General features: G+C 38.6%; 1 protein-coding gene across 4 annotated transcripts in view; it reads right to left on the bottom strand.

The window, feature by feature from the left end:
• Nucleotides 1–19596, bottom strand: part of FAM13A (family with sequence similarity 13 member A) — a 293412-nt gene that overhangs the window by 74139 nt on the left and 199677 nt on the right. For 2 of the 4 annotated variants that reach the window (XM_080647483.1, XM_080647484.1), the window contains exon 8: nt 10961–11002. The exons of the other annotated variants lie outside the window; for them this stretch is intronic. In XM_080647483.1, the coding sequence (XP_080503609.1) occupies nt 10961–11002 (42 nt within the window). The remainder of the gene's footprint in view (nt 1–10960; nt 11003–19596) is intronic. 4 annotated transcript variants of the gene reach the window in all.

The raw sequence follows: 19596 nt of genomic DNA, 5'->3' as shown, positions 1-19596 counted from the left end.
CCCAGTTTTCCCAGCACTATTTGTTGAAAAGACTATCCTATGACAATTTTTGAAAATACACACCCCCTCCCCTCAGGAGACTCAGAATCTTGGCCAGTGAAACCCAGATATTTTTAAAGAGCTCCACATGCTTCATACCATAAAGAGCTATAATTAAAAGAAATTTAACAGGTGTTGGCAAAGATATGGAGAAACTGAACTCTTGTGCATTACCAGTGAAAATGCACTTTAAATAGTTAAGATGGTAAATTTTACATTATGCATATTTTATCACAATTTTAAAAGTGATTAAAATGTGTTATTTTTATTTTATCACCAAAAAAAAAAAAAAAAAAAAAAGGAAAGAAAGAAGCTCATGGGCAGCAGTGATGTGCCTCGGTGGTTTAGAAACACTGTGCTAATAAAAAAGGACAAGGAAAACAAATATTTTAAATATACAGTTATTTGTTTCTAAAGACACCCACATATCTAGCTGACTTTATCATCTTGGGGGGAAAAATCAAGTAGATAAGTAAATAGCCTGCTTGTTTGTTCTGCTTGTTAGTCAGGAGCTCCAAACATGCTTATAAACAAATATTATGTCTGATATGCTATGTTTCTCCAAACTACCCCATCTAAAAATGAGAGATTTTTACCTCAAAATGGTAATTCATAAAATATACAGCATGCTTAAGAAGAAAAATAAACTGTTAAAATTTACTAAAGTATGACCAAAAAATCATAAACCTATAAATATAAACTCTAGCACATGTTGTTTGGAAAGGAAATTCCCCAAAAGCTACCTAAAAATAATCTAGGAAGAATTTTTCCACATATCAAAGTAGGAGTGGTATGATATAACTCCTAGGTTTCATCAAATGTCAGGTAATATTTTAATCTGAATTTATTCCTTCAACAGAAATCCTACCCTTAAAAGACCTTCATAAAATTGATGATTGCTAGATTCTAGGAATAATAAAAAAAAAATTAACACAATCCTAAAGAATGAGTTTGTATGCCAAACAGCTAATTTAGAAATAGATTGATTCGATGTTTCGGATTCAGAAAAATTAGAAAACATGAAATACTGAAAATGACCCTAAGTAACTCCAAATCTGCTAAAATAGTAATTTGGCTTCAATTTGTACCGTCTTAAAACTTGACTGAATTTGATAAAGGCTGTCAGTTTTAAGGTTTCAGTGGAGAACAAAATGAGAAAGGAAAAGCAGAGGAAGAACAGGGTAGTTGCTAGAAGACGGGTATTAGGTAAGCAAGGAGGCACCGTTTGAAGGCCGGGTGAGCTGGTTAGAACCCAGTGGACCACACTGGTTATAGGTATGTAGCCCCTGAGGCACATACGTAGGATTCTGATAAAGCACAGGACAGACAGGTTGTAGGTATACAGGCTATACAAATAAGCCAAGAAATTGGAAAGAAGAAGGCATTCAATGGTCGAATTCTGATGGGATGGGATAAGGATAGGGTCTGACCCTGGCCATAAGAAACATGAAGGTAGTGCAGGCGAGGTGGGAGCGGGCAGAGATGAGGAGAAATAGAAAGTGGAGATTAAGAATCCAGTGGGTATAACCACAGAAATCAAAACCTGGGTTTGTAGACACCGAAGACTCAGATGAACAGAAGTGAACTAGCAACAGATCCCAGCTAGATCTGACTGCATGCCAGGCAAAATAAATCAGACAATAACAGGTTGAACACAGTACAGAAGAACACCTACAGCAAAAGTTGCTTTGATGCCGATCTGAGCAATTGAGGTAGGGGCTCCTTTTCTGGGATTCCAGCCTAGACTATGAAGGAGGCCAGATATGGACATCCTAGCCAAGAATGCTCTTCACCTTAAGTTGGCCTGTTCATATTTATTTTGTGGCAACCTCACTAAGGATTTGGCATAACCTGTCCTTCCCTTTCATTTCCTTAATAACCTCAACAGGGCGGGTAATCTCTAATGAGCATCTGGGGAACAATGACAGCTACTGTTTAAGCTACTGTAGCTGCAATACACTTGCCACATGGGACAGCGGCAGGTGTACATTTGTGACTACTATTTCTTTCCTTTAAAAAAGAACAAATGGCTCTGTGGTGAGTTAGGTAAGACTGGAGAAGTACTGAAATTAGAGAACACACAGTTCTTAACATAGAATATATTTATTCTACACTAAGGAGATATGTCTATTTATAACAGCTCTGCCTTAGTATGGAAAAGACTAAAGGTGGCCTAAGCCAGTTTGGTTCAGTGGATAGAGTGTCGGCCTGCAGATCATAGGGTCTTGGGTTTGATTCTGGTCAAGGGCACGTACCTTGGTTTCAAGCTCCTCCCCAGCCAGGGCCCTGGTCAGGGTGCGTGCAGGAGGCAACCAATCGACGTGTTTCTCTCACATTGATGTTTCTCTCAGTCTTTTCTTCCCTCTTCCACTCTCCCTAAAAATCAATGGAAAAATATCCTCGGATGAGGATTAAAAAAAAAGAAAGAAAAAGAAAAAAGGAAGAAAGACTAAAGGCAACTTAAGAGTGCAGTAGACTAACTTGTGGTTCAGCCATGACTGTTAAAAGAGAACTGAAATCACAGAAAGTGAAATTCTACAAGGTGAAAAGTAGAGCAAGGTAGCAACTGAAATGCCTCTCTGGTTTCCTGTCCTGCATTCCATCCCCTCTCCGAGCCACAGGAGGGTCTGGAGCCTCTGTTAGTACATTGCGGGCTCTCCATCTCGATCCTCCAGCCTAGCGATTTTCAACTGCTGTGCCACAAGAATTTTTAAAACATGCAATACCTGACTGTTTAGTCAGGGGCACTGGCCTCTTTTCCCTTAGATTGTCAAATTAAAAAAAAAAATGACAATAGTCAACACAACAATACCTGTCGGATGTGAGTGAATCAAAATTACACCTTTTTTTTTTTTTGTTAGATCAGCAAAAAATATTTTTTTTGGTATGCCACAGAATTTTAGTAATTAGTTTGTGTGTCATGAGATGACAAAGGTAAAAATCTTTACCCCAGATTTCGTCTTGCTGTTAAGCATTCATTTGCTTTTATGAGAGGTAGTACAAAAGCACACTAATTTATAAGTTAAATTATCAGTGGACAAGTTATGTTTCTAGTCCAAAATTCTAGAAGTACTTAATCATAATTAACAATCATGTTTTCTTTCTTCTACTTGAATTCTTTCTGTTAGAAAAGTTAATCTCTAACCAGTCATGCAAATAATTTGGGGGAAAAAAAGGGTTTATGTTTTACTAATATGTTCTCCCAGCTTCATGTCAAGTGCATAATAAACAAAAGCTAAATTAACCTGTACCAATCTAATTCTGACATAATTTTTAAGACTATTACAATGTTATTCAGAAAAAACTGCATGTGAAATTTTAATTTCAAACCAAATAATTATGATTTTTGCATTTATGAAATAGCTCCACTAAGTTTAAATTTTCCTCATGTGAAAAGAATTCCTGCTGGTAACTTCCTTTTTTTTTTTTTTTTTCAACTTGACCTCTACTGTAAATATGGGTTAGTATACATATTCATTCTTTTTCCTATTTTTTATCATATTTTAGTCTTTATGACTTAACAATATTAATTTTCTTTACACTCTTTTACCTTCATTTTGCTAGTATAGAATTTCTTTTTCTTTTTTTATTGTTTAAAATATTACATATATTAGTACATATATCTCCTTTTTTTTTCCCCATTGACCTTCCCCCAGCCTCCTCTACCCCCTGTCCCATGCCCTCATCCCACCCCCCCCACCCCCAGTGTCTTGTGTCCATTGGTGTGCTTATATGCATGCATACAAGTCCTTTGGTTGATCTATTTCCCTCCCTCCCCAACACTCTCCAGCCTTCCCGCTGTAATTTGACAGTCTGTTCGGTGCTTTACTGCCTCTGTATCTATCTTTTCATTCATCAGGTTATAATGTTCTTTATTTTCCATAAATGAGTGAGATCATGTGGTATTTTTCTTTCATTGCTGGCTTATTTCACTTAACATAATGCTCTCCAGGTCCATCCATGCTGCTGCATTTGGTAAGAATTCCTTCTTTTTTATAGCAGCGTAGTATTCCATTGTGTAGATGTACCATAGTTTTCTAATCCACTCATCTGCTGATGGGCATTTAGGCTGTTTCCAAATCTTAGCTATGGTGAGTTGTGCTGCTATGAACATAGGGGTGCATATATCCTTTCTGATTGGTGTTTCTAGTTTCTTGGGATATATGCCTAGGTCAAATGGGAGTTCCATTTTTAGTTTTTTGAGGAAACTCCATACTGTTCTCCACAGTGGCTGAACCAGTCTGCATTCCCACCAGCAGTGCATGAGGGTTCCTTTTTCTCCGCATCCTCCCCAGCACTTGTCGTTTGTTGATTTCTTGATGATTGCCATTCTGACAGGTGTGAGATGGTACCGCATTGTCGTTTTGATTTGCATCTCTCAGATAATTAGTGACTTTGAGCATGTTTACATATGTCTCTTGGCCTTCCTTCTGTCTTCTTTCGAAAAGATTCTATTTAGGTCCGTTGCCAATTTTTTTATTGGATCATTTATCTTCCTTTTATTAAGTTGTATAAGTTCCCTGTAGATGTTGGAGATTAAACCTTTATCAGTGATAACATTTGCAAATATGTTTTCCCACACAGTGGGCTTTCTTGTTGTTTGTTGATGGTTTCTTTTGCTATGCAAAAGCTTTTTATTTTGATGTAGTCCCATTTGTTTATTTTCTCCTTAGCTTCCATTGCTATAGGAGTGGTATCGGTGAAAAAATTGCTTTGGCATATATCTGAGATTTCTCTGCCTGTGGATTCCTCTGGTATTTTTATGGTTTCCCGTCTTATGTTTAAGTCCTGTATCCATTTTGAGTTTATTTTTGTGTATGGTATAAGTTGGTGGTCTAGTTTCTTTTCTTTCTTTTTTTTTTTTTGCATGTATCTGTCCAATTTTCCCAACACCATTTATTGAACAGACTGTCTTGACTCCATTGTATGTTCATGCCTATTTTGTCAAATATTAATTGAGCATAGTGGTTTGGGTCGATATCTGGATTCTCTATTCTATTCCATTGGTCTATATGTCTGTTCTTGTGCCAGTACCAGGCTGTTTTGAGAACAGTGGCTTTGTATTATAGCTTGAAATCTGGTATTGAGATCCCACCTACTTTGTTCTTCTTTCTCAGGATTGCTGTAGCTCTTCGGGGTCTTTGTTTATCCCAGATGAATTTTTGAAAAGTTCGTTGTAGGTCTGTGAAATATGCCGTTGGTATTTTAATGGGAAGTGCATTGAATCTGTAGATTGCTTTGGGTAGTATGGACTTGTTGATGATGTTGATTCTATCAATACATGAACACGGTATGTTCTTCCAACTGTTTATGTCTTCCTCTATCTCTTTTTTCAGTGTCGTGTAGTTTTCCACATATAGGTCTTTTACCTTCTTAGTTAAGTTTATTCCTAGGTATCTTAATTTTTTTGGTGCGATGGTAAATGGGATTGCTTTTTTAGTCTCTCTTTCTGTAAGTTCACTATTGGTGTATAAAAAGGCCATAGATTTCTTGGCATTAATTTTGTATCCTGCTACATTGCCGAATTCATTTATTAAGTCTATTAGTTTTTTGATGGAGTCTTTCGGGTTTTTTATGTGCAATATCATATCATCTGCACATAAGGACAGCTTTACTTCTTCTTTTCCAATTTGGAAGCCTTTTATTTCTTCTTCTTGTCTAATTGCAATGGCTAGTACTTCCAGTACTATGTGGAACAGGAGTGGTGAGAGTGGGCATCCCTGTCTTGTTCCTGTTCTTAGGGGAAATGGTTTTAGTTTTTGTCCATTGAGTGTGATGCTGGCTGTTGGTTTGTCATATATGGCTTTTATTATGTTGAGGTATGATCCTTCTATTCCCACCTTGTTGAGAGTTTTTATCAAGTAAGGGTGTTGGATTTTGTCAAATGCTTTTTCTGCGTCAATTGATATGACTATGTGATTTTTATCTCTCAATTTGTTTATGTGATGTATCACGTTTATTGATTTGCAGATATTGTACCATCCTTGCGTTCCTGGGGTAAATCCTACTTGGTCATGGTGTATGATCTTTCTGATATACTGCTGCATCCGATTTGCTAGAATTTTGTTGAGGATTTTGGCATCTATGTTCGTGAGGGATATTGGCCTGTAATTCTCTTTCACTATGTTGTCTTTATCTGGTTTTGGTATCAGGGTGATGCTGGCTTCATAGAATGAGTTTGGAAGTGTTCTTTCCTCTTGCATTTTTTGGAATAGTCTGAGGAGGATAGGTTTTAGTTCTTCCTTGAATGTTTGGTAAAACTCCCCTGTGAAGCCATCTGGCCCCGGGCTTTTGTTTGTTGGAAGCTTTTTGATGACTGCTTCAATTTCTTCCATAGTTATTGGCCTATTGAGACGTTTAGATTCTTCCTGATTAAGTTTTGGAAGGTTATATTTTTCTAGGAATATGTCCATTTCCTCCAGGTTGTCCAGTTTGTTGGAATAGAGTTGTTCATAGTATTTTTTAACAATCCTTTATATTTTTGTGGGGTCTGTTGTTATTTCACCTTTCATTTCTGATTTTGTTTATTTGGGTCCTCTCTCTTTGTTTCTTGGTGAGCCTGGCTAGAGGTTCATCAATCTTGTTTATCCTTTCAAAGAACCAGCTCTTGGTTTTGTTGATCTTTTGTATTGTTTTTTTGGTCTCAATGTCGTTTATCTCCGTCTGATCTTTATTATTTCCTTCCTTCTGCTTACACTGGGCTTTTCTTGTTGCTCTCTTTCTAACTCTTTGAGTTGTAGGGTTAGGTAATTTATTACCATTGTTGTTTTTTTTTTTTTTGTTGTTTTTTTTGCAGAAGGCTTGTAGAGCTATGAACTTCCCTCTCAAAACTGCTTTCGCTGTGTCCCATAGATTTTGGATTGTTGTGTTTTCTTTGTCATTTGTTGCTATGATGTTTTTTATTTCTTCTTTGATCTCTCTGGTAACCCAGTCATTGTTTAATAGCACGCTATTTAGTTTCCATTCTTTTCATCCACCTTATGACCATTTCTCTGAATTCTTTCTCTGACAGGTTGCTTGCCTCCATTTCGTTTACTTCCTTTTCTGGTGATGCCTGCTTTTCTTTCATATGTGGACTGTTTCTTTGTCTTCCCATGGTCTCTCTTCTCCGGGTGTCTGGCTATGTAGTTTTCTCTCTCCTGCATTGATTTAAAGGCACAAAATACAACACAACCGGGTACAATGCACAAGGCACTGAACAGAAATGTATTCACGATATTAATAAGCCCAAATAAAGGTGACCACCAGAGAAAGGCACATTAGAGGATAGGAGAGAAAGAAGAATAGAGAAAAAAAAAAGAAAGGAGTGCAAAAATGAAATTGGAAAAAAGAAAAAAAAGCAAGAGAGAAAAGAAAGAGAATAAGAAAGAAGAGGGGAACAAACTATATATATGGGGAGAAAACTCCAATAGAACAGCCACTAATCCCAACAAATGCCAGCAATAAGTACCTGGAGATGAATAAAAAGTACAAACAACAACTAATATCAAGTGAGGCGAGGGAAAACAGATGCAAAAAAACAAACAAAAACAAAACAAACAAACAAAAAATAATAAGCAAAACAATCTCACAAACAAGCATAAAAAATCGATATAATCAACAATCAAGCAAACAACAACAAAAGGAGAGAGAGAAAAACAATTTTTGGATAGTGAAGACAGAGAAGAGAGAGGTGTGTATGGACTTGGAGCAGGGGGTTGGAAATAAGATATATAAGTAGGGTGAAATTTTAACAGGGGGTAAAAAGAAAGAATAGGGAAAATCTAAAGCAGGAAAAGGGTAAGAGTAACAGGACAACAAAAGGGGAAAAGTTAGGAAGAGAGTGATGGCATAAAGGTAAAGGTGAGATAGAGTAAAATGATGCTAAAGGAAAGATGAAAATAGAATGTAGAACACTAATCCCAAAGTAAAATAAAGAGAAAATAAAATGATAACTTTTTTAAAAAAAGGTCAAATAGCAGTAGTAATAATACTGAGTGAAAATAAAAATGTAATAATTAAAAAGGTAAAATCAAGTGAGAAAAAAAGAAAAAAATTAGTTTTTTAAGTAAAAGATGAAAAGAATAAAAATAAAAATGTGCAGTAGTGAAGGTCATTCACTTCCTCTACTGTTCTGTTTGGCACGTCTGTTTCCTAGTCAGGACAGTATTACAGTTCCCAGAATTCCACTGCTCCTCAGTGTTGTAAGCCAGCCCTGATTTTTAAGCAGGCAGTGTGTCTTAATTTCTTGTATTCCTTTATTTGTGTTTACACAAGAGTCAATTTGTGATTCAACCCCTGGGTGGCAGTGTTTCTGGATTGACCTCTGGGTCTATAGGTCCTCTCTAGCCAGTCTTAGATCCTGCTTTCCCTGTGGCACACAATACAGGTTTGTGGGAGTGGGTTGCCCCAGAGCTGGTTCTCTGATGGTTATTACCCGCTCTGATCCCCAGGTTCCAGAAAAACAACTTTCCCCTGCAAAGGGTGTCCCCAATTGGGTGATCCTATGTATTGGGCTTAGTAATCAGAAGCAAGGATTTAAAGAGGAAAAAGAAAAAAGAAGAAAAAAAAGAGCCAGCGTAAGTGTGCGAACTCTGGGGCTGCGCGCAAGTCTGTGCAGTCTTCTTTTTCCCACACTTGGGTCTAAGCAGCCGGCACACTTTTAAAATTTTTAGGCTGTCCTTTTTGCATCAGATCAAAATGGGTTGCTTTTTAGAGTTCCTTTCTGTTAGCAGCTCTGAGGACCCCCTCCACATTCATGGATCATGCCAGCCCCAACAGCCACGGATTTTTCTAGGCGCAGACTTCCCCCGGTCCTCCAGCTCCTGCAGTGCACACGTTTCTCTCTCCTGCCAGGAACAGAGACCTCACCTTATCCCAGGCGAAATCTGACCTTTCCGTGGTGGAGTGTAGAGCTCCTCTGAATCTGCGTGCTTGCGCCACTCGGGGACCGATGCTCTCGGGTTCGCAGCTGTTCGGTGGGTGCCGCAGTTGTAGATTTTCAGGCTTCTGATAACGTCCACTTTCCCCTTCAAGATGGCGTGGTCTCCGCGTATGAGCCGGTCGTTCCGGGAGGGAACCCAGCAGCAGTGGGGGCTGCCTAGTCAGGGGAGCCCCGTCCAGCAGTCCCCCACTGTCTCTTGGAGTATAGCTGTCCCTCAACTCACCAACAAACACGCCCTGTGCGACCCTAAGGTGTTCTTTCTATGTGCTCTGGGGCAAGGCTCGGGACACGTCTATCTATTCCGCTGCCATTTTTTCGATCCTCCCATCTAGAATTTCTTTTTCAAGACTGCATTGTTAGTCTAGGTCCGTGGTCGGCAAACCGTGGCTCACGAGCCACATGTGGCTCTTTGGCCCCTTGAGTATGGCTCTTCCACAAAATACCACAGCCTGGGCGAGTCTATTTTGAAGAAGTGGCATTAGAAGAAGTTTAGGTTTAAAAAATTTGGCTCTCAAAAGAAATTTCAATTGTTGTACTGTTGATATTTGGCTCTGTTCACTAATGAGTTTGCTGACCACTGGTCTAGGTAATAACAAAAGTTACCACACTATAAGACACAATTCTGTGTCCTTGAGGATTTATGACTTATAATCCCATTTCTCCCATCTGCTTTTTACATTAGTGGTTAAAAAAAAAATAAAATTTAAGACTATGTAAAACATAGGTTGATGTTATCTAGAGTAATAAATATAAGACAGAGAACAAATAGTTCTCATTAGTTGGCAAGATCCTGTGTTTTAATCTTCTGTATTATGTAAAACTTAATTTCCATTAATATAGGATAATCATGTTTGATATTATTGTATTTACGTTATGAATACCAGCGTCACCATGTGCTCAGCAACATCATCTCATGTGTTTACAGTAACTGCACAGTTGAGATAGCCTATGAACCAGAATATGCTGACTTGGTTGGCAGGAAACCAGGAGGAATCAAATGGACCACCATGTTGTCTCGGACAGAAACCTCAAATGTCCCCTCTCTTCCCACAAAGTGATTACGCAATAAGCTTTAAGTCACTAAAGGCCAGAACACTAGTGGAAAGCAGTTACTTGGCTAAGCCTGGAGTCCTAAGACATATTTCTGAACTATTGGTGCTTAAATTAATGTCTAAATCTAATGATTGCCACAGATTAAAAAATAAATACACAAACTATGTATCACACATCCTGAACAGTTCTTAAAACAATAGAGTTCAAAATTGAGAAAAAATTTTTTAAAACTTTAGCAATTTTAACTTTAATTAATATGGTAATATTATTGTCAAATATATTTTCTAAGCCTCTGAAGTAGATAGGTAGTAAGGAAAGAAATGCAGTAAGAAAAACTTGGCTCTAGGCTATACCCAAGTGGAACGGTTCACTAAAAATCCAATTAAAATGCAAAGCAAACGTTTTAGTCTGGAGAGATGTGATCCACTCCAACATTCTGTAAACTTACCTGCTTTAAAAGTTGGTATTTTAGCATTAAAAGCTTTAGAGAATAATCCTGAGCTCCAGAACCTTACTGAATGTTTACTTTCTCAGGCCACTACTACACAGGAAATGATTTAACATAACCTAAAGCTTCTTCAGCAAGTAAGCCTGTGCTCCCACTCCTCCCCAGCCTCTAAGTACAGAAGAAAAAATTTTAAATTTAGGTTACAGTCTAATTATCAGGCAGTTTTTGAAGTTAAAATGGCTACTTTAACATTTCTGCATTTAAAACAAAATATCTTATTTTAGTGTTTTCAACTATATTAAATTTTGTTTCAAGATTTATTAAACCAAAGAGGGGAAAACCAGAGCATGAACAACATGGCAAGAGGTTCCAAAAAGCTCAGTCTGGCCATAATGTAGAATATTCTATGGAAAAGAATTAAAATGGACAAAGAGACCCAAAGAAGCCTCAACCCTCCTCCATTCCCTGTAACAGACCAAAAAAAATCAAATATGTACCTCAAATAGAAAGGTGACATGGGTCTTTCATCCTCCTGTGAACTAAAAGAAAATACATTTTGAATTAATATAATTTCTATTAATATTATATTATATCAATTTTACTTAAAACTCTGTCCTGTCACAAATTTTGTTTTGACACATTAGACCAGGGGTGGGGAACATACAGCCCACGAGCTGTATAAGGGCCTCAAAATCATTTGGTCTGGGTGAGTTCATTAAATGTTTGACCAAATATAGCAGGCCAGTTTTTAGGTTGATAATTTTGTATGGCCCTCGAATGATGTTATAAATATCCCAATGGCCCTTGGCAGAAAAAGGTTCCCCACCCCTGCATTAGAGCTAAACTCACGATGCAGTAAGGTGAGTAAAAGACACTCTGCCTTGGACCTAACCAAAGTCAATTACTTTGTCATGGGAGACCATCAAGGGAGGTTTCTTTCAAAATTAGCTGAAGGCAAAATAATTCAACGTGGTACTTTCAAGAGGAAGATAAGCCAGTCAGAGAAAGATAAATATCACATGATCTCACTCTTTGTGGAATATAATGAACAACATAAACTGATGAACAAAAACAGAACCAGAGCCATGGAAGCATCAAATAGACTGTCCAACCTATGAGGGAAGGCAGGGGAGGGGGAGGGTAAGAGATCAACCAAAGGGCTTGTATGCATGCATATGAGCATAGCCAATGGACACAGACCAGGGGAGAGATGAGGAATGGAGGGGCGGGAGGTGGCCGGGGAGTGGTCAATGGGGGGAAAAGGAGATTTATATAATACTTTAAACAATAAAGAACTTAAATTAAAAAAAGAGGAAGCTTTTTATTACCTTATTCTACAACCCCAATCCAAGTATTCATATATTGTATCTAAATTCTTAAATGATTACATACTCAGTTATCTCAATAAAGCTAATTATAGCTCATTAACATGATGATGAAAGAAACAGCTCTCAAAAATATTCCTGTTACGGTGTGAGCCACTTCAAAAAACGATGGCCTAGCAATGAAAAGCGCAGCATAAACAGCACCCCTGCTCGCTGTCTTCTGTATGACTCTAAGTATTAACGCGTGTAGATAATATGAGAGAACATAATGAAATCATAAAGAGTTTAAGTTTCCCAAACAACATAGAAGCAATATGAAGCTTAATAAAGAAGTATTCAATTTTAAAAATGTAAACTAGATACCACAATAAAATTATTTTTTCCTTTCTTTAACATGGTTTTCTTCTGAGAAATGACCTCAAAACAAAGAATGAGTCTCTATGCCCTGCAGTGTCTCCTGGAGTAGTCTTTCAGCTTTTTTTATTATGCACTCATATAAAATTAGGTTTGCTTTTCTTTTTTTAAAAAATATGTATTTTTTTTTTTTTTTTTTTTACTTCAGAGAGGAAGGGAGAGGGAGAGAGAGATAGAAACATCAATGATGAAAGAGAATCACTGATCGGCCGCCTCCTGCACGCCCCACACTGGAGATCGAGCACGCAACCTGGGCATGTGCCCTGACTGGTAATCGAACCTTGACCTCCTGGCTCACAGGTAGATGCTCAACCACGGAGCCACGCCAGACAGGCAGGTTTGCTTTTCTTAATGCTCCACAAGTTTGTGTGTCACCCTTGAGCAGGGGCCACGCTCATCTTCTCTGTGTCATGCCAATTGTAGTATATGTGCTGCCGAAGGGAGCACTAAAGTTACCTCTTAAGCAGCCACTCCCCTCAATATATAACTGAGTATTATGTACATCATTAAGCAAATAAAAAGTAGAAATGTAAAGTATTAGATAAAAATAACAAGAAGCTATAATATTTTTTCTTGTACCCCTATTGTGAAATCTTATATACCACTTGGGGTGTATACTACCTTTGGGAAAACAACTAGTTAACTTTTGTTTTCTCTTTCTCTCTCTCACCTATTTTTAAATATGTTTAAGCATCATTAATGAAAAGGGAAGTTTGCTTCAATTGGTAATATTACACTGGCAATCACCAAAATCTTCTTACAAAGCTACACACACACACACACACACACACACACACACACACACACACACACCCCACTCTAGAAGCTGGAAATGTCTTAACATTTTATTTTTTTTAAAATATAATTTTATTGATTTCAGAGTGGGAAGGAGAGGGAGAGGGATAGAAACATCAATGATGAGAGAGAATCATTGATAGACTGCCTCCTGCACGCCCCCCACTGGGGATTGAGCCCACAACCCGGGCATGCGACTTTGACTGGAGTTGAACCTGGGACCCTTCAGTCCGCAGGCTGATGCTCTATCCACTGAGCCAAATCGGCTGGGGCTTAACGTTTTAGTTGGAAGATGGCACAAAGCATGAAATACTATTTTTCATTCTCTCGAGATTTTGGTATCCAATTTCAATATCGCTGAGCTGTTCTAATGTTTATGTTGCCAAAGATTTTAATGGTTGTAAGTGATTGTGCCAATTCTTCCCATGGGAAGGGTAAGCGGTGAATCGGCTTATTATCAACTCTAATGTGGACGGGCTTGCAGAATTAAGCTGCAGAGCTGAAAAGATAGAGGCAACTACACCTGAGATGCGTGCAGGTGTCTTGGGAGGAAACCCCCAGGAGCAGTGCTATTATAGGAAGTGGTAAGCCAAACTGATACAAGGAGCTTACCCTTTGACTTTAAAATATTCCTTGAAAGTACTTAAAACAAATTATAAACATATTATAATTAAGTTTATTTCCTAATCAAGGATTCCGTGTCAAAAAGTACTAATTATAAGCAACAGAATGTAAAAAGGCTGCAACTAAAAACCCGTAATGATTTTATTTGAGAAAAATTGCCTCCATGTGTTATAAAATGGATACTGTACTTAATATTTCTTTGCCCAGAACAGATCCTTAACTCTAACAATTGACAAATTATAATGAACATGGGTACTTTAGTGAACATTTAATTATCAATATGGTTGGCTTGCTTAGAATTTAGAAGTGCTTTTGGTAGATGATTTACAGTGAGATGATGCAGCATTCTGAACACAGCTGTTCATGTGTTTTGGCTAAATTTCTTTGTAGCAAACAGAGACAATCAAAATCAGTCAATCCTTTCTTCCTTCTCCCCTTCAATCAGCAACAGTCAACAAGGCACCAATCCACGCCAAGAAGAACAATATAATTTGAAAAGAAAATGAGGATGGCACAGCCCCTTGGCTGACCTATGAACCAGGAGGTTGTGGTCCGATTCCCAGTCAGGGCACATGCTTGGATTACGGGCTTGATCCCCGGAGTGGGGCTTGCAGGAGTAAGCCCATCAATGATTCTCATTATTGATGTTTCTCTCTCTCTCTCCTTTTCCCTTCCTCTCTGAAATCAATAAAAAATATATATATATTTTTAAAAAATGAAGAGCCCAGCTGGCATGGCTCAGTGATTGATAGTCGACCTATGAACCAGGAGGTCATGGTTCAAATTGCGGTTAGGGCACATACATGCCCAGGTTGCAGGTGGGTTGCACAGGAGGCAGCCAATCAACCTTCTCTCTCATCATTGATGTTTCTATCTCCCTCTCCCTCTCCCTTCCTCTCTGAAATCAATAAAAAATATATTTATAAAAATTAAGAAAATGAGGATAAATCACCAATTCTTACAGTTAATTGGCATAGTCCTCCTTCCCCTCTCATAAAAGTGCCCATGTCTGAAGTTTAGTAATGTAATCTTGATGAATGTATAAATTCTGAAACAACAAAAGCATTGATTTCAAATGGATTAAATCAATTAATTGTAAAACACTGTTTTTAAAAGCAATTTTAAGGAAAAATGGCCAAGGGAAATTCTTCCAAATAGGTTTGAGAAAATAAGCTTTTCCACATAATTTACATATGAGAATGCAAAACATTTGACATGAACACCATTTCTATGTTTGTGCAAAATGGGTGTAGTGCTATTATTACAGGCCCCCAGACATCTATTATAGAGATTATTCATGTCTGTTTATGGTTTTGTGTTACTCTCCCAGGCATGCCCAATTATATGAAATCAGTCCTATTTTTGCCTAAATTTTAAATTGAGAATTAATTCTAATTCACTTTTAATTAAAAAAAAAAAGTGCATGTAATGTAGAGGAAAGAAGGAATGTGTGTCATGAAATTAAGCCAGTGACAAACTATAACAACTTGGAATTCATTCAATTTCCTCTGGTTGCTAGTATGAACCCCATATTTTAATAATTTCCTGGTTGCTGACTCTGAAAAATGGCCCAGCTTAAGCAGCTAATTCACTTGCTTTTATTTAAAATTTTTTTTTCAAACATATACTGAGACATTTGGGCAATCAACTCATGTATGTCAGGCACTCAGTCGCTTAATGTCCTCAGACTGTGGTATTACACTCTCCCCAAACAACTGCCAGTGGGAAGGACATTTATCAAACCCATCCAAGTAATAGTCCAAATCTAAGAAGCTACGAAAGAGGATGATAATAACGCAGATATTCGCGTTTCAGTAGGGTCCTATCTAACTTGTTTTTCAACACGGCACAACACTGGTAAGTGCAGAGAAATGAATGACACCTAGACTTAGACTCTTCACGAGCTGGAATAATTTCTAGATGGAAGCCACAGAAGGCAATGCCTATCGGTTTAATTACACAGCAGCTAACTGAAATCATGAAAATCATGGTGTTTTCTATGTCTAAGGAAAACCAAGTACTGTTGGGAGAATTCCCAGAGTGAGGTGTTCAGACTAGACTTTCAATTACTGGGTCAAAAGCACCATTCCATTCAATTCCCTTTTGAAACATTCCAATTAGTCCAACTTTCTAACTGGTTAATGTGGCTGGCTACCAAAATAATTAACATAATCTGCGTATTTAGTTACACGCTTTACGTTTTCAAGTGATTTGAGCTGCAAGAAATAGTTTGTGTTCCTCGAGGACAGAAAAATAAATAAATGCTAAGGATTCGATTCTATTCATTGAAAAAAACTGGGAAAACCATCTATGGGGTCTTAAAAAGAAAAACAAAGAGCAAAAAGGGAGAGAGGAAATGAAGGACACGTGAAAGGATAAAATGAACAGTACTAAGTAAACATTTTTATGGAATTCAGGTGTGGTTTTTTTTTTTCATGTTGCAACAGAATGTGCTAAGAATTTTCTTAGAGAATGATCAGGTGAGTGAAGTTAATTAGTCCTTCCTCCCTCCCTCCCTCCCTCCCTCCCTCCTGCAAAACACCAAGTGCCACACTTACTGGAGCATTTTTAAAAAACATATTTGTATTTATTTCAGAGAGAAAGGGAGAGAGAGAGATAGAAACTTCAGAGAATCACCGATTGGCTGCTTTCTGCATGCCCCCTACTGGGGATTGAGCCAGCAACCCAGGCATGTGCCCTTGACCGGAATCGAACCTGGGACCTTTCAGTCTGCAGGCTGATGCTCTATCCACTGAGCCAAACCGGCTAGTGCTTACTGGAGCATTTTTGATGTATGCCCAGTCTCAGGCAAGGCCATGCCCCACTACAGCTGGGGAGTGATGTAGCAGGATGTTCTACTACAGGATTTTGGTTTGGCCCCATTCAGGAGCATGGGAAAAAAAAAAGAATCTCTCTGTGTTTTTTTAAAACGTAAAAGTTTTCAGATTGGTAGGTAGCTAAGAGTTTGTCGCTGTAATTTTGGGGAATATTTTCATATATATACTTCCTTATTGTAAACCCAAGCAGTTTTGTTTACCATTTTATTATTTGTATGTTGTGACTAAAATTGCAACACCGAGCCAGTAGAAAGAAAAATAAACTACTGAAGTTCAAGAGCAAATGGATTTTCCTGACTAAAGGGTAAGTGTGAAGAGCTGAAGCTGTTACTATTCACAGGACAGGCATTTTAGCCAACACTAAGAGGTATTATCTTGGAGGCAAAACAGACAAAACAAGAATTCCAAGAATTTAGAATGCCCTCTCCCCCAAGAATATAGAAAAATGTTTTTACGACTTTCTTTTTTTTCCATGCTACCTTCTTAAATGCCTAGTGGAAATTTAAAATATATTGTTATGAGTTCAATTGTGTCCCTTCAAAAAGATATGCTGAACCCCTAACTCAGTGGTTAGCAAACCGCGGCTCGCAAGCCACATGCAGCTCTTTGGCCCCTTGAGTGTGGCTCTTCCACAAAATACCACATGCGGGCGCGCACGTACAGTGCGATTGAAACTTTGTGGCCCATGCGCAGAAGTCGGTTTTCGGCTCTCAAAAGACATTTCAATCATTGTACTGTTGATATTTGGCTCTGTTGACTAATGAGTTCGTCAACCACTGCCCTAACCCATATGTCAGAAAGTGACTGTATTTGGAGATACGGTGTTTACAGAAGTGATCAAGTTAAAATGAAGTTATTAGAGGGGCGGGCGTCCTTATAACAAGGGGCAATTTGGACACACAGACAGGCACACAGGGAGAACGCCACGTGAAGATGGGAGTTAGGCTGCCACACGCCACGCTGGAGAGAGGCCTAAGGTCCCGCAGCGCCTCAGTGGGAGCTTGGCCCTGCCAACACATTGACTTGGGACTCTGGCCTCCAGGACAGGGGGGTGATAACTTCCTATTGTCCTAAGTCCTGGTTTGTGGTACCTTGTTACAGCAGCCCTGGGAAACCAATACATCTGCTAATTATCTTTCTAAATTCAGAAATAAGAATCTGCCTAACAAAGGTGTCTCCATTTTACAAAAAGGTTGTGCTCTGAAAATGCATTTATAGGAATGTTACAACTAGAATCAAGTTCCCAGACTGACATAGGGGTTTGATTTCCAGGTCTATACTATCCTTTCATTCTAATGATCTATCCTCAATAAGGAGTCCAGATACTATATTTTTAAAGACATTTGGTCATGATCCAAAATATTTTACATCACGAGATTACAAATAAACTTAAAATGGACATACATTTCATAAAATTATTCTTGTTTGGATAATTTATGTTTTATTTTTTATGTAAAAAACCTGCTAAACTAGTTTTATGACCATTAATAGGTCATGACCCACATTGAAAAACATGTCTAAAACACTATGCCAAACACACTTCTCCCTGATAGAATGCACACTCAATGAATATTTTTAAATCGAGTTCCCACAGGTCAGAGAGAAAACACCTTTTCCTTTTCTGCCCCACTTCCACAATCAGCTCTGGGCCCAAGAAGGACAGATTTTGTTGAGTGTGGATGGCAGAGCAAAGCACAGAGAAGAGGTGGGTCCAGATACACTCAGCAGTGCACATGTGGATGGAGTTCTGGAAGGCCATGGGGAGCTAACAGTCTCTTTTAACTATTCTTTTCCTGGTTGTAACAAGGGATGGTGTCAAGGAGACACAGGGACGAACGAATGCTCTCTTTGGGTTCCTCCTTACTTTACGACTGTGGCACCCTATCACTGGCATTCTATCTTTTAGATTCACAGGAACATTTCAATCTATTTCAATCTCATCCACCCAGCTAAATTCCATCTTTGATGACCTTCTGATTGACAGCCTGAATGCTGAGAAATCAGAGGGGGTTGAGGGTATGTGTGTGCATGGTGGGGGGAAAGGGTCTGTAAGCAGGGAGGGGGCAGATGCTTTATCAAGGGAACCATAACCACCTACATGACACATCCAAGAGGTTCACCAGAGGATCACACTTCACAGGGGACCCTGGCTGAAGACATGTTTAGAATCATAGAACAGAATTTTAATTCTGTCACATCTGAGTCCCGGTAATAAACCAACTGCCCTCCTTAAGGAAGTTTATCTCCTACCCCCACCTCTGGTAAACCACCAAGTTGTATTGATTTTATCTCAAAAAAGACAAGTCACTGGAATTGGACCTTTCCTTCCCATTTCCACTATCTTAGTTTTTCACGGGGTCAACACTCTCTCTTTCCCTGCTACCCACAGCAGTTTATCTTTAATACTCTCATCGGATCCATCCTTCACACTTACTAGTAAGAGTCAGTCCTGCTTCCCCACTGGCTTTGGAGTTAAAGTCCAAATGTCTAAACCTAGCACACAAGGTACCCCCAATCTAAGCCCAACAAAACTCTCTAGATCTCTCAGTGCACCTTCTTAACTCTCCCCATGTGTACATGCTGCTCCCTCTCTCTAAAATGCTTTCTCCACCTTATAAATACTTATCTCTTAGCTTTCAAGTCACCTAATCCAGGAAGCCATCTCCAAGACCCTGGAGAGGGGGCCGCTCTTCCTCCAGGCTCTGACACAGTGAGTTCACAGCTACAGTGAACTCAGCCAGTGCTGAGCACATGACGTAGAAATTCCCGAGTTCAGATGCTTGCCTCCCTGCCTGGATTTGTCTTTCTCTTTGTACCACCAGCACCTAGCAAGGTACCTAGAACACCCCAGGTGCTCAATAAATGGCTGTTGAATAAAATCAGCATCATCAAGACTTTGCTGAGTGTTAACACTAGTGTTTGACTATATATTTTGAAAACATACACTTTATAATTTATGAAATTATTTTTTCCAGTAGAAGCATTCTCACATATCCGTGTGTTAATTATTTTAAGTTACCTTGTTCCCTTCTATACAGAACAATGAAATTTCAACTGTGCCATGGGTTTTCTCCAATCTTCCTTAAGGAAGGAAGGAAGGGAGGGAGGGAGGGAGGGAGGGAGGGAGGGAGGAAGGAA

This window comes from Plecotus auritus, assembly GCF_963455305.1.
Source record: "Plecotus auritus genome assembly, chromosome: 1".
Lineage (NCBI taxonomy): Eukaryota > Metazoa > Chordata > Mammalia > Chiroptera > Vespertilionidae > Plecotus > Plecotus auritus.
The sequence above is the reverse complement of the archived record's forward strand: the minus strand, read 5'-3'. Positions and strand labels throughout refer to the sequence as shown.